Here is a 16,391-nt window from a genome sequence, read left to right as displayed (position 1 = left end):
GTGTGTGTGTGTATGTATATATATATATATATATATATACACACACAGTATATACACTGTATATGAGGTATGGACCTTATATTGTAACCGCTTCAAGGGCAGGGACTAATGTGAATGTACAATATGAGAAGTGCTGAAACAATTGTCAGCCTTATATAAATACCTGAAATAAATATATTATAAAGTAGGCCTAGCTGCAAAATAAGAGTGATAAATATAGGCAGTACTTGAACATTTCTTCTGGTCTCTTCTTGATCCCCTGCATTTTGATAAGACTTGCATTGTATTAAAGTGTATCTAAACCAAAAACCAAAAATGTATTATATTGCAGTTTATTACTCCCTGGTGTGGTGGCTGCATTCATTTTCTTTTTTCAAGCTTCTTTTCCTTTTTTTCACCTGGTAATCCTGCAAATAACACACTTCCATTCCCTCGGTGGCTATGTTATTGCTCCCCTTCTCTTGGTTGTCACCCTGGGATATTTTGCTGATACGGACTTCAAACTACGTCTGTATCTCTTCATCTCCATGAGTCCTCATGCACACTTGACGTTTTTACAGCTGCTGTTTTTGGCTTTTAACTTTTTTTTTCTACAGCTAGTAAACGCCCCAGTATGTTATCCTATGTGTCCACACATAGACTGTAATCAATGTTTTTTGGCTGGGACGTTTTTTGGTTGGAAAAAAAACCCAGGACTAGTGGGTTTCTACAGGAGTTTTTTAGCTGTAAAAACACCCTAATGCTGAATAACACGGCAAAACGTGGTACAATGCCGCAAACTAGCGTTTTTTGGACTTTTTTTGACAAAAAATTTTCCTGTAAAAAAAACACAAAAAAATGCAAATGCAGAAAAACTCTGCTAAACGCGGCAAAATGTGGTAAAATGCCGCAAACCAGCATTTTTTGGATGTTTTTTGACCCGAAAAAATTATTTGTTTTTGGTAAAAAAAAAAGCTAAAAACGCAAATGTGGAAAAACTCTGCTAAATGCGGCAAAACGTGGTAGAATGCTGCAAACCAGCGTTTTTGGATGTTTTTTTGACCCCAAAAAATTATTTTTTTGGTAAAAAAAACCTAAAAAAATGCAAACACAGAAAAACTCTGGTTAACGTGACAAAACATGGTAGAACGCTGCAAACCAGCATTTTTGGATGTTTGTTTGACCCCCCCAAATTTTTTTTTTTTGTAAAAAAACACTAAAAAAACCGCAAACACAGAAAAACTCTGGTAAACATGGTAGAATGCCGCAAACCAGCGTTTTTTTGGACTTTTTTTGACAAAAAAAATGTTTTTGTGAAAAAAACGCTAAAAAAAAGCGAACGCAGAAAAACTCTGCTAAACGCGACAAAACGTGGTAAAATGCCACAAACCACCATTTTTTTACCCCAAAAAAGTATTTGTTTTTGGTAAAAAAAAACTCTAAAAACGCAAATGCGGAAAAAGTCTGCTAAATGTGGCAAGACGTGGCTAAACGCTAATGCAAAAATGCTAAAAAAAGCTGAAAAACTCAGGTTTTTAACGTGACTTTACACAGCTAATGTTACCAGCGTTATCAAAATGTCCCGTGTTCATGAGGATGTACACTAGGAAAGGGCAATTGATAGTTTACAGAGGATAGCTAAGAAGGACGATAGCTTTGGTACATTTCAGAGAGCGTCACAAGGGCACTGAATCTCTCGCAAGAACAGCTGTTTTTCATATTTGCTGAAAATGTTCTTAGTTTAAAAAAAAGAAAACTAATGCATTCACTACATCTAAGGACAGTAAGCTGCAATATATTGCATTTTTGTTCTTGGGTTTAGTTGTCTGAAAGTATGGTATATTTATAAAAGTGAAAATCAACACATTAAACTATACTATGAGATTTGCCATATTTAGTTATTCCCCTTTTCTGTTAATAAAATCTTTTTCATATTAAGGAAATTTTGTTAAACAAAAATAAACTGTGTTAACTAGTACCTATGTATCTACCTACCTCAGTGTGGTCATGTTTTCATGCTCACTCAAAAAGCTGGCAATGCCGACATCTGAAAACAGTTACGTTGTGTCTGCACACCCAGACACACTGTTGTCTATGGCCAGTCCTAGTCATATATCCAGTGGTAATTCCAAGCACCTGTAATTTGTTGTTCTTGTCTGTCATTACTATCAACTAGTGACTGTGCAGACAAGCTTGATCTTCTCTGTTAAGGGCCAGAGAATACCAATAAATGGGAAGGGTATGTTTAGATGTGATTTCTACTGCAGCATGAGTGATGATGACAACCAGCCAGTAACTTCAAAGACGAATACCCATTTTTTTCTCAACTCAGAGACTGTTGGATCAGTTAGAATTTTTTTTTTTACAATTGGCTTTTATTCAGACAAAAAGCAGAACATATGAACAGAAATGAACTGCAAGGAGGCATGACATAATATCGTATCATGTAGTACACAATTATACAAATTAGTTTCGGAGCAAACTCAGTAGCATAATGAAACATTATTCTGCAGAAAGCGTTCATATATTAAAACGTTTACAATTTGCAGGTACAATTGTTAAGGCAGATATAAAGAAGTGTATGAACACAAGAAAATGAAAATCTAGTAGTGAAAGCAGGAGAATAACAATAGTAAGGGCAGGACCATCCCTGTGAAAGGTGTCAAAAATTCACCAGCATGACCCGCACGTCCAGGAGAGAAAAAAGCTAATCGCCCATCAGCCTCTTATACTTTTCTGAAAAAAGTGAACGCATACCAAAAGGACTACAATTTGTGGAATCTGGTTACCATGTCATCAGTCATAGCCAGCGTGCGTTCCAATTCCTGAATGACATTAACTTCTCTTATCCAGTCTTGGATGGAGGGGGTATGAGCGGTCTTCCAGTATCTGGGAATTAAGGCCTTAGCCGCATTCAGAAGGTGCCGTACCAAGGATTTCTTGTACAATTTCAGGGAACACTCAGAAATATGAATCAGTTAGTATTTTATGATCTTCTCTGGCTATCCATTTTTCAGTCACAAAAGAGTTATCTGGGATTCATACATGTATACATCTATATTACTCTATTGAACTAATATCGGTACTAATAACTGAATGGTACCTTTATAAGCTAAGCAAAGTTTTTTTTTCCTGGAAATGATATTCTATTCTGTTATATTGAAAGCACATACGTCAATGGAGTTCTTTTAGTCCTAACTTTCCAGCCGTAATAACATATTTACATGCACCCAGGGCTATATAATGTCTTAAACTTAAAAACCCTTATTTAAGTCTGGTAGGATTACATTATTTAATGGCTAAATCAGGCTACTTCATCACGTTGTGCAGTCTTTAATAATGCTTAACTCAGAAGGAGCTGCTAATGTTTGGAACTTTGGATTCCCCTGTTCTAGGTGCAGACGACTCACTGGACAGTACTGCACTCTCTGACACATCGAGGCTGCAAGTAGGGTTGTTGATTCAGGCAACAACAGTGGAAAATATGGCAATAAACAGTTGTACCCCTAACAGTTTTCAAATGGGCTGATTACAGAATTATAGTAAAAAGTGACCCAACAACCTGGTTTAAGGGGCGACGTTTAGACCTCATAGACCCTGACTTAAGAGGGTGCTCTAATTATGGGAGATGCACACAGGGGGCTTTAAAGACACCATCCCTTCTTGTCACTCTCTCACTGGCAAGTGGTGAATATCTGTCAGTGGCCAGCGTTGAAGCACAAAGTCAATGTTGGAGTGCTCTAAGTGGAGTTTTGTAGCATCAACAAGAAAGGTGAAACTCTCCAAATGACAAATCCCTGATGCAAAAGGATGGTGCTGTTCCCTTAAGAAGGAACCTGACTAAGATGGTGGCCAAAGGCCTCTTGCCACTTTGGAGTCTGCCATGGTCTACCACCTGTCCCTGATGTGGATGGAACAGACCTGAAATGCTGCAGGGAAAGCAATGCATAGATCAATGGGATCACTGCAGGACAACCTCTGTGTAGTAGTGGCACCTCTGGGCAGTCAATACAGGTTTTAATATAGATCTGTAACAAGAGGTAAATTATTGGCGCTGGAGAGATGGGGATAAAAACTTAAAGTCCCATTAATGGTATGGAGATAGTCAGTTATTAGACAGCACCATCATGAGGCAGCACCCTAAGAGTTAAGCTGGACTCTGTATTAGAAGATAAAAGGAGAGAGGGGTGCCAGACTAAATGCAGAACTAGCAATCGTTTAATAGCACACAATGACATGTAACTCACTAGATACAAGTGGGTCAGAGGCATGGATAGCAAATGAATGTCATCCTAGTGGAGTTCCAAAGGCAGAGAGGAGAGGAGAGGGTAGGGTCCCCAAATGTCCATCCACCCTCTCCTCTCTGCCTCCGGAACTCCACCAGGATGATGTTCACTTGCTATCCATGCCTCTGACCCACTTGTATCTAGTGAGTTACATATCATTGTGTGCTATTAAACAATTGGCAATACTGTGCTTAGTCTGGCGCCCCTCTCTCTTTTTATTATAGATCTGTGAGGTCACTGTTTTCTCTGTTTCCATCCAAGTTTGATCCCATGTTGGGCCCTGATGAAGGGGGAGTGATGTTGCTCCCAAAACATGCTGGTTTTTTTAATATGACTTTTTATCAACAATTAAATCTATCATGGACTCTATTATCTGATTTTGGTCTGGCGCTCCTTTTTGTCTTTCTATGGTTTGAGTTACTGTTGGGTGCTGCCTCACCAGAGCCATCGAGCTTGTTTGAAGCTTTCCTCCATCCGACTGTACTTGCAAGTCTAAAAGTTCCCCTCACCTTTTTGAGTATGCTGTTTTAGTGGGACAGTGGCTGCCCTCCTTTTCCTACAATTATTGACATTCTGTAGCCATATTTTTTCCTAAAGATTTACATAAAGCCAAAACTTAGTTTTTTTGATTTTAGATAAAGGAGGGAAGAGTTTCAATCCCTGTCAAGTAATGTTTTGCTGTCTGTTTACCACTGGGCAGATTTCCCTTCACTACCTGTCTTGTCACTACCTAGTTTTACGTCTTAGTGATAATGGTCAACAGGACAAATAATGGGGTGAATATCCACAGCAGGGGAACAGACAGCATTAAAAGGCTGAAAAGGGTATAAACCTTCCCTACTCTATTCAAAATGTAAAAAAGAAAGTAAAAATAATCAAATGTAAAAAATGCTGCCTTTACATATACTTTAAATTTGTTGCAATTAAGACCATGGTTGTGCAAGGGAATCAGCCTCCGGAATGTACTATTCATAACTGAATACTAACTAGGATATCAACATAAATTTAGGGACTGCTTTAAAGATATATAGTCTTGTAATTCTTTGGTTTGATGGGGTTTTTTAACACTGTACAAAATAAGTAAGAAATAGTGTTGGGTCAGGTATACCTAAAATTGTAAATTTTATTTCTGTGTAGCAGGGTAAGTAAAAATATAATCAGATCACAATTTTGCACTATAGTCATAAAGGTTGGTTATTTTACAGATACACTTGGCATGTTCAAGACAAAGTAGATGCCAACAATGTGGCCTACACATCTGGAAAATTAAGTCTACACACGGATTATCCAGCTCTCCAGTATCCTCCAGGAGTAAGTTCTTTATCATTTGCCTTTGATATGTATCATATTGGGCTATATTTACCCAAAACCTTCATCTTCTTTTCTTAGGTCAATGAGCTATTTCTTTCCACTCTTCAAAGGGGGAAGAGTATAAATGGCCTTATTAGAAAATCATTTATAGTGAAAATGGTGTACATTCAAGTTTGTCAGGTACTGGATGCACTTAGGGTGCATACAAGTCCCACAACAGATTTTAAGCATTCAAATAGCCAAGAATTGTACATACTGTATAGTTGTACACTTGTTTGACTGTCAGTTAATATGTGAGTACCACATCTATATTCCCTTTTCAACCTATAAATTTGATAATCTAACTCCTATGTCTTTTTTTTTTTGCCATTATGGCTATTTCTGTTAAAAATCTATCACTCTAATTTTTAGGTTTACATATCCACATTTTATAGTATATTTTACCTATAGAGATAAGATACAAATTGGATAGATCAACCCACGCTAATACATACAAGCAGCAAGCAAAAAAGAATGATATATAAAGTCCTTCTATGTAATCTCATGTGAATTGCGGTGCTATAAAAGAGACTACTAAAATGCTGGAACAAAATGTCGGAACTACTGTACTTTAAACTTTCCACCATGGAGCTAGTGGACTGATGTCACTCACTTTCGGAAGTCTTGCCGACAGCATACACTGTAAATTTTAGCTAGCTTTTTAAAATTTGTTTCTTCATTATGTTAATAAAGTTAATAAAACTTATCAACAATATCACACTATTTGGAGCCTTTCTCTATTTTTTTTCCCTGTGGATAGGATGAGTCCTGTAGACTGGGGAACAGTGGAACATTTAAAGTGTTCCATGTTGGAAACAAATGTGCATTAACCTCTATGTCTGCAAGGTCCTACTGTCCAGGGAGTGTACATCCAGATCAGTTGGTGGTGGTTGGTGTCCATCATACACTTAAGGATTTTTGTGCATGGATTTCTCTATGTTTTTAAGGGATAATTCCCAGGACTTTAGGATTGGACTTTTTAGGATGTGCCCCCTTAATATGAGTAATCTCTTTTATAGTGCTGCAGTTCACATGAGATTATAGACATAAGATAATTGTCACACAGCACTTTAAATTTCGTGGTGACTGTGGGTACTTCAGACAAAAGATGGTTACATAGTTACATAGTTAGTCTGGGAGAAAAAAAAGACAAAAGTCCATTCAGTTCAACCATAGAAAAAAAAAAAGTTATAATCCTATACCCACAGCTGATCCAGAGGAAGGCAAAAAAACCCAGCAAAGCATGATCCAATTTGCTCCTGCTGGGAAAAAATTCCTTCCTGATCCCCGAGAGGCAATCGGATATTCCCTGGATCAACTTTACCTATAAATGCTAGTATCCAGTTATTTTCTGTGTATCCAAGAAAGAATCCAGGCCTTTTGTAAAGCAATCCACTGAGCTGGCCAGAACCAACTCTTGAGAGAGTCTATTCCACATTTTCACAGCTCTCACTGTGAAGAAACCTCTCCGTGTTTGGAGAATAAATTTATTTTCCTCCAGATGTAAAGTGTGCCCCCTTGTCCTCTGTGTTGACCTCAGGGTGAACAGCTCTACACCGAGATCACTATATGAACCACTGATGTATTTCTACATGTTCATCATATCCCCCCCTTAATCTCCTCTTCTCAAGAGAGAATACATTCAGTTCCTCTAATCTTTCCTCATAGCTGAGCTCCTCCATGCTTTGTATCAGTTTAGTTGCCCTTTTCTGTACTTTCTCCAGTTCCCCAATGTTCTTTTGGTGAATTGGTGCCCAAAACTGAACTGCATGTTCCAGATGAGGTCTTACTAATGATTTGTACAGGGGTAATATGATATCTCTCTCTCTGGAGTCTATACCTCTTTTAATACAAGAGAGGATTTTGCTCACTTTAGAAACCTCAGCTTGACATTGCATGCCATTATTAAGCTTGTGATCTACCAGAAGGTCCAGTTAGGAGAGGGTCATAAGACAAAAATTGTTGTCAGATTTGTTTTTTTCATTCATATAATATTACTTCCCCACTGGCACCAGAAATGTCTTCTGCAGATCTAGGCATAAACATTCGTCCCCCTGCTCCTGTAGTTGGCTCACTGTCTCTCCCAGATGTCTACACTGAGCAAGGTGTTAGGTCAAAGATGAAGGTGAAATAGTGAAATTCAATGTCCAGATATAGTACACTGGTAATATCGTCTTTGCTGAGACACTTACACAACGCATTGCACTTCCAAAGGGATACTGGATGTTTTATTCCAACTTTTTGACTTTTTGATGTATTTGTGTTAAAGGCACATCTTGCCACCTATTTTGAAAGATTTGCAAGTGTAAAAAGAATAGTCTGTTCCATTAACTAGGGAGCTATAACAGTAACAGGTATTCAATAAATCCTTATAGTGTGTAGCAGTGACATAGGAAGGATATAGTTTTCTTCAACAAAAATTGAATTTTGTTTTAAAACTGAAGTTTGTTCTGCTTATATTTTGCCTGCCAGAGTTCCTCCCTACACCTTTAACAACCTAATGAGTTTTTAAAAACAAAATTGTTAATTACCTTAATTCAGACTCTGTGATGTCATCATTGGGTCTCTGTGCTCCAATATGCATTGTATAATGGCTGGAGGAAGGGGCTGGCAGGGTGCTGCACATAGCTTCCTAAAACATTGATCACTACGCCACTTAAAGTATAACTAAAGGCAAAACTTTTTTTTTGTTTTGGGCAAAGTAGAAATGGATTAGAACACCTGTTATGTTTTTATTTTTATTTCTGTGCCCCCATTAGGGTGATACACCCTCTCCATTTGTCCTGTTTACCATTATCGTCAAAAGTGAAAGTAAAAGAAACCCCAAATTTTTGGGTTGTCACTAGAAAAGTAACAGAGGGGAAAATTTCTAATGGGGACATTAGTTCTAGTGATCTGGGGGTCCCCAAGAAATTCCCTTAATTTACAGAGATTTTCTCATTTCCTGTTTTGGATATGGGACAGGTGAAGGTGAATCTCCCCAGTGGGACACAGATGGCAATAAATAAACTGACAGGGGCTATAACCCTCCATTACTCTATCCAAAATGGAAACAAAAAGTTTTGCCTGTAGTTCCACTTTAAGGACCCTCAGACCTGATGTAAGCAGTGGTCTGTCTATTAAGAGAGTTATGCCAATATGAAAATGTCTTTATGGGTTGGTGTCAGACTGGAGGAATGGATGTTCCTTGACAGGCTGAATTTGCATGCAGATCACTATATTTAACACCCACATGTGATGCTGAATCTCCAGGATTAAAAGAACTGAAACCCAGTGAATGAAAGAGGTTAGCCAGGGACATCCCGCAGCCAGGAAATAAGGCAGGTTGAATGGCTTTATTACATAGGTGGCAGGGGAGTGTTAAAAAAAGCAGTTTTACCCCATACCCTCCCACCCCCACCCCTGACTGCCAAGATGGCAACCTACATGGGTCATGTTAGTATATGCTGCCATGTTTGTGGTGCAGGATAGCAGCATTTCTATAACAGGTTGTGTTTGGGCAGGCAGTACCACTGCCAAGTGAATGGGACTGTGCTGCAACAACTTTCAAAATCCCTGTTCCCAGTGTTGCCTCCTAAATGCCTGGAAGACAACATTCTACCAACCCCTAAAAAGAAATCCAGAGAAATAAGTATTCAGAGAGTGCTGCTCATGTAAACAAGCCTTAACTAATTTACAGTATAAATACCTGGACATGACTTGTGTTGCACCCTCCTAGAATAAGTTGCTAGGGAGGTTCAGGTAAATGTATTCTTTTTGGCTCCTCTGCACACAGTGGAGCAGTGTGTAATTAGTTTTGGCTGCTTTGGGTCTCACGGGCTGCAGGCTCAACTATTTCCCTGCCTTCTAGTAGGTTCTAGAATGTAGTGGGCTGGAAGAGGCAGACTCTGGGCCTCAATATTCATGAGGCCCCAGCCATTCCCTGGAGGGGGGAGTGCTCAGTAGGTGGCTGAGAAGGAAATAAATAGTGTGAGGCCTGAAACAGCAGGTTTCTTGTCCTGGAGGAGGAGATCCCAGCCTGAAGGGCTGTTGCCCTTCTGGGCTGGTTAGCTGAAGCCTGCAGAGAGCTCACCAAGGCTATTACAGACTATTTCTTAAGGTTCCAGCTCAGTGGGATCTGGGGGGCCTATCTTCCTGAAGGCAGTTCCAAGCCAAGTAAAGGGGGTTCACTGAGGATCCAGCCTGGAGATTCCCACTACAGTGTCTAGTCAGTATTGGACAGGAGGTATACAAGTATCTGAAGACACAGTGAGTAGAGGCTTGGAACTGTGATCCTGGTGCCTGTCTGCTGTTTAACCCCTTGTGTGACTGTGTCAGTGTTGCTAAAGTTGGATCTGCCCTGTTGGAAGTCCCAGAAATGCTGGTGTCTCTAGTCTCTGCAAAGGGGGGTGGGGGGATGAAAAGACAGAATAAAGAGTGTCCTCCAAATACTTTGTGCACTAAATTCTGGAAAATCCCAAAGCTCCTCTGTACCCCATCCAAGTTTAACCAGCAATAAAGCATAAAAAGACTTCCATTGCCTGGTTATTGTGAGAGAGACTGTTCAAGTGTTGTGTGCCTGACTGCCTGGGGCCCCAAATGGGAAGAGAACCTGGGACAAACCTGTACAGGAGTCTGCGCTATGCTTGGTATCAGTCTCTTGTGGTCCCTGTATAGAAAGACTTAAGTGTGAGAGGAAGAAGCATGCTGATAGGAGGAGAAAGCAAAGTGATGGAAAGATGAGCTCATCACTGTGTTGCCTCTTCTTTCATTGTCAAGTCACAGGCTGGGGTGGATCCACAACAACCTGGGCTCAGAGGAAGTGAGTTGAATGATGCTGGCCATCAGACCGAGGACATCTAGTGGCAGAAACTGCAGGGGAAATCTCTGGATTAAAATTCAACGTTGCAGCAAAAGTTGGTTTTGCTATTTTATCTTTTAGTGGACTATTCCACTTTTATCTTGCTATTTTTGAATACAGTCCTGCTTTAAGGCTCTCTCCCCTACACTCACTATAGCTCTTGAAAACCCATTTAGCTGTTGCTCCAATAACATACATCCTCCTAATTGGAAGCATTGTAAAAGTTCAAAGAAAAAACATAGGTAGAGTACTGTATACATGAGAACAGATGTGTCTGAGGTCATATAACGTCAGCATGCCAAGGATTACATACACCCATAGGATTCAGAAATCCTGTCCGCTTCTCAGCCTCTCATGCAAACACAACAGTATGGATTCACTTGGACCGTAAATCTGTATATGACGTCTTTGGCTGACGTTTTTATGTTACTGGTATTGTGTGATTTATGTTATCTCAATTAAAACCCGCAGACATTATTAAATACAAACAATAGCACAACAGTAATTATAAAGAGCAGACAATATAAACATCAAGGACTATGGAGTCCCCACATGTAGTTCATTAAGATGTGAGTGTTAACCACCATTAGAAAAAAATCAGAAAGCCATCTTTGCAAACATTGTTTTCCCTTGTAAAAGCTTGTACTATAACATTGCATGACTGCATCCCCCTGGTTGTATCTCTTGGAAGGACAGCAGAGGATGAGTATATATACCAGGAGAGCAATCTACTAAAACAGAATCTTCATTTAAATGTGTAAGTTCAGGACACATGTGTGTTAATAACAAATGCAAACAGACATTATTAACTTTGGGGGGTTTTGTTTTCAATCCAGAGCTCCAGGGGAATAGCTAAATACACATATGAAAAACATACATGAGAGCTGTTTTACCTGCCATAGGAATTTCCACCCATTCCTGAGCTTTGCACAGCTCTGCAACACACCTTGGAACAGGAAAGGGACCTGACTGTTCTCTGATGCAATTCACTTTCAGAAACAGGTCTCCTTCCCACCACCACCCTGTGACTGCACAGTGAAAGGAGAAATAGCACACCGATAACGTCATCTCTCTGTCACTCTTCTCTCTCCTCCTATCAGCATGCTCCTTGCATTGCAGCACACTAGGCTGTCTTGTGCCTTGACAGCTGCAGTGTACATGAGGACTTAGGCCTGGTTCACACTATTGCAGGTGGTTGCGGGTGTGAGAATCACACCTGTTCCTACACTGTCACTCTGCTCTCTCCCCCTATCAGAATTCTCCTGACACTGCAGCACGCTAGGCTGGATGGCAGCCTAGTGAGGCCTTAGGCCTGGTTCACACTATTGCGGGTGGTTGCGGGTGTGGGAATCACACCTGTTCCTACACTGTCACTCTGCTCTCTCCCCCTATCGGAATTCTCCTGGCACTGCAGCACGCTAGGCTGGCTGGCAGCCTAGCGAGGCCTTAGGCCTGGTTCACACTATTGCGGGTGGTTGCGGGTGTGGGAATCACACCTGTTCCTACACTGTCACTCTGATCTCTCCCCCTATCAGAATGCTCCTTGCACTGCAGCACACTGGGCTGTCTTGCAGATTGACAGCTGGAGTGTGCATGAGGCCTTAGGCCTGGTTCACACTATTGCCAGTGGTTGCGGGTGTGGGAATCGCACCTGTTTCTACACTGTCACACTTCTCTCTCCTCCTATCAGCATGATCCTTGCATTGCAGCACACTAGGCTGGCTTGCAGCTTGACAGCTGGAGTGTGCATGAGGCCTTAGGCCTGGTTCACACTATTGCCGTTGGTTGTGGGTGTGGGAATCCCACACTGTCACTCTGCTCTCTCCCCCTATCAGAATGCTCCTGGCATTGCAGCACACTAGGCTGGCTGGCAGCCTAGTGAGGCCTTAGGTCTAGTTCACACTATTGTGTGTGGTTACGGGTGTGGGAATCGTACCTGTTCCTACACCCTGCAGCCACCCCCAGGTAAACCGCTCTTACGAGATGCATGGGGCTGCCATTCATTCTTAATGGCACCCCCACGCATCTCAACCCACAGCGTGTCTGCAGGAACTACAAGGAAATCACATGGTCGAAAGCACCATGCAATTTACCTGCGGTCGAATTTTTAAAAAGGTGCATGCACCTTTTTTTTGCAGGAAATGTGTGCACAGCACCCCATTCAAATGAATGGGCTGCCATGCCCGTGCAAACACAGGCTGCACTCCCGCAAAAGTGTGAACCTAGAGTTATGCATGTTTTTAAAACATCAAAATATTGATCAATATTCAGTATACACAGAATTTATAGAACATCTCCCAATAACAATTAATACAAACTAAAAACTCATTTAAAGCAGTTCCAAAAAGTTTAATTCCAAACCAAGAATAAGAATAAAAGGTGACCATTTTAACCTCCCTGTCGGTATGATTATGTCAGGAATTTTGTACCAAAAGCGGTACCATTTTTTTGCATGGAAATTTGGTGTTATGTATTGTAGGCCTGTAATTCTTAGTAATTACTTACTTAATAAATACTCATAAAAAATAATAATATAATAATAATAAATTTAATTCAATAATATAATCAAACCAAAAACACTGAAATTTGAAACATAGCGCCAAGTTCGCACATCACTGGGCAAAATCGCAGAATCGTTTTCAGTGTCTGATGACAAATTTCCCCCATGAATCATTATCACTCAATTCTGCAAGTAGTTCTAATTTTACTATCGCTGTTCTCTAGCTGGTCTAAAACCGATTTTGAGCTAAAGGGACGCTTTTTGGACACCATGGACTTTTCTCAGTTTCCAGGCAGAAAGAACAGTCAAAATGCAGGCAGGGCACAGGACAAAGCAGTAGGGACAAAATGTATGTGAAATTGTTTGATACAGGAATGTTTTGCTATGAAATAATCGTTTTAAAAAAAATTTAATTTTTTTAAAATTTTCAAATTTGTCACCGGTTCCGGCGCCCGTACGTCCCGACGTCACAGGGACCGGAACACAGAAGCCGGATGCCGTCATCGGCCGGAGGAGATGGCCGGGGACGCTGCAGGGGACGCATCGCGGGAGCGAAGGACAAGGTAAGCGCTGTAGGGAATCCCTGTGCAACGCCGCATGGTATTCCCGAGTGTAGTTCGGGGTTACCACTTTTGGTGCTGAAACTTTACCCCGAGCTACACTCGGGAATACCGCCAGGGAGGTTAAACACACCCGGTAGTGTATAGAAGAGAGAGGCGAGTCCAACAACAATCATACTTGTGTAGATGAGCAAAATATGCACACAAGGCCCTAGAGGTATTCCATATATTTTTGAAATCACATCATGATTATGATATGGTTGGCCATACACTATACAATTTTCTGTCCAAGTTCCTTTAAATTTACCTTCAACTGCGTAGTGCAAGGGCCTGCCTAATTGGATACAACCGAAAGTGTTGTTTGGGTTTGACCTCCTATTATATGGTTTTTGGTAAATGTAAAGCAAAAATCTCAAGAAAATTGTATAATGTATGGCCAGCCTTAGCAGGACAGGTTTGATGAAAGGTAAACTCTTAGCTATGTATCATCCAAAATAGGGCTGGAGGTTGGGAGGATTGGAGGGGAGTTTAATGTCCAATGTTTTCACTTTTAATTTTTGCCAGGTATGCAAGTTAAATGTAACATCAGGATTGTTAAAAATGATTGATCAAAAATCAATCCACGCAGTCATAGATAAAAATCTCTAGTGGGTTGCTAGCTGACACCAAAAAAATGTTTTCATAACACCTCCTCAATGATAAATACCATCTAAAACAGTGCAGTGCAAAAATATATTTTTAACCACTTCCAGACCGGACACTTTTACCCCCTTCCTGACCAGGGCAATTTTCAGCATTCAGCGCTATCACACTTTGAATGACAATTGCGCGGTCATGCAACACTGTACCCAAATGAATTTTTTACCATTTTTTTGAGACAGATAAAGCTTTATTTTGGTGGTATGTGGTGGGATTTTTATTTTTTGTGCTATGTAAATGAAAAAGTCCAAATATTTTGGAAAAAAAGTGTTTTTTTTAAAAAAAGTTTGCAAATAAATAATATTTCATCATAAATCTTTGCCAAAATTTATTCCGTTATCTTTTTAGTAAAAAAAAAAAATCCAAATTAGTTTATAACCAAAAATTATAATTTTTAAACATTTTTTTTACGCGCACAAGGAGGGTGCGGGGAGGCCATTTATAAATGGCCACCCAACCCTGCACTGCCACCGTCCGGCCGTTTATATGCAACGGCCGGTCGGGAAGTGGTTAAAATATATATTTTTCAGATTTTTTTTAACATATAAAAAAGTCATTTTAGCATATATTTTTACATATGTAAATGCAACGATGGGAATTTGTGCTTGGGCATTTCGATTTGTTTTCCCCTTAGGCGTGAAGGGGTTAATTGCTGCTGTATGAATTGATTATACCATGGGTGATGTCAGTATTATAATGTAAAACAACATGTGAGAACTATGTAAAGTCGTCTGCGTGGGTCCTATGAATTCACTGTGAGATTTTCCATTTCCCAGATACAGTTTCTTCACTGTTTAAAACAAGCCGAAACTGGAGGTGAGAGTGAAGTGGTAGACGGGTTCCATGTCTGCAACAAACTGAAGGAGCAGAATCCAGACGCATTCAATATCCTCACGTCTACGCAGATCGACTTTACAGACACTGGAATTGATTACTGTGATTTTTCTTTGCAGTCCAAACAACGGATAATAGAGTAAGCTCATTCAGAAGTAGTCCAATCAGAGATAGTTTGTGCTCCTTGTTCAAAAGAAGAGACGCTAAGAGATAGTTAAATACTGCCTCTTGCTGGACAAAATATGTATAGCATATCATTTAGGCCTCCTGCATACAGGATGCTACGGGAAAAAAAACCCTCCTAGAAGCCTTCCTCCTGGCAGCAGTGTTTTTGCAGAAAAAAAACGCCTGACACTTTTACATTTACAAGCGTGAAGTGCTTGGGTGTTAATTCATTAAATTGACCAGAGTAATAATTTATTCTGGCCATTGAAATTTATTTCAGGTACTTATATAGCGCTCCAACACAACAAACACTTTACTCCTGTGCTAGGAAAGGACTCAGTAGACCCAATAGGAATATTCTGGAATTTTCTGGAATATGCACTGCTTGCTGCCCTCAACAGACCGGGGTGGTCCGAATACCCTGGATACAAATGGAGAAACAGAAAAAGGGCGCACCGACCTAGTGCATTATCGTTTAAAATAATTTATTAAAGAAACAAAAATAGGTATCATACTCACAATGGACATAATAACACAGGCATGTCAAACTGAACAAGATGTATGATCCAAACAACATCTGAGTCCATATGATGGAACCCTGGATGACCAACTGGCTAACGCGTTTCGAGGACACAACCTCTTCCTCAGAGCCAATGTCCATTGTGAGTATGATACCTATTTTTGTTTCTTTAATAAATTATTTTAAACGACAATGCACTAGGTCGGTGCACCCTTTTTCTGTTTCTCCATTTGTATCCACTTATATAGCTCTGTCAATTTACACAGCGCTTTACATATATATTATACATTCACATCAGTCCCTAACCAGGGGCGTACTGACCATTTGGAAACTCGGGCACTGCCCGAGGGCCCAGGGTCAGTAGGGGGCCCCATGAGATGCCCCTGGTACCTTTTTCATAGGCTTTTTTGAGTTTGGGCAAGGACACAGGGGCCCCATGATCCCCTATTGCCCAGGGGCCCCATGAGTTGTCAGTCCACCCCTGTCCCTAACCCTCAAGGGGTGTACAATCTAAGGTCCCTAACTCACATTCATACATACGCTAGGGCCATTTAACCTAGCAGCATGACTTTGGAGTGTGGGAGGAAACCAGAGTGCCTGGAGGAAACCCAAGCAGGCACAGGGAGAACATCTCATGGTTGGGATTCAAACCAGCGTC

At 40.5% G+C, this 16,391-nt stretch overlaps 1 protein-coding gene across 1 annotated transcript in view; it reads left to right on the top strand.

The window, feature by feature from the left end:
* BBOX1 (gamma-butyrobetaine hydroxylase 1) overlaps positions 1 to 16,391 on the top strand; it is a 124,793-nt gene that overhangs the window by 101,579 nt on the left and 6,823 nt on the right. Inside the window, exons 6-7 of the mRNA XM_089654962.1 lie at positions 5,471 to 5,576; positions 14,991 to 15,187. Of these exons, the coding sequence (XP_089511088.1) occupies positions 5,471 to 5,576; positions 14,991 to 15,187 (303 nt within the window). The remainder of the gene's footprint in view (positions 1 to 5,470; positions 5,577 to 14,990; positions 15,188 to 16,391) is intronic.

Source organism: Staurois parvus, unplaced genomic scaffold (genome assembly GCF_062004578.1).
Source record: "Staurois parvus isolate SC_StPar_1 unplaced genomic scaffold, SC_StPar_1.0 ptg000818l, whole genome shotgun sequence".
Classification (NCBI taxonomy): Eukaryota; Metazoa; Chordata; class Amphibia; order Anura; family Ranidae; genus Staurois; species Staurois parvus.
Note: the sequence above shows the minus strand (reverse complement) of the source record. Positions and strands in the feature narration are given on the sequence as shown.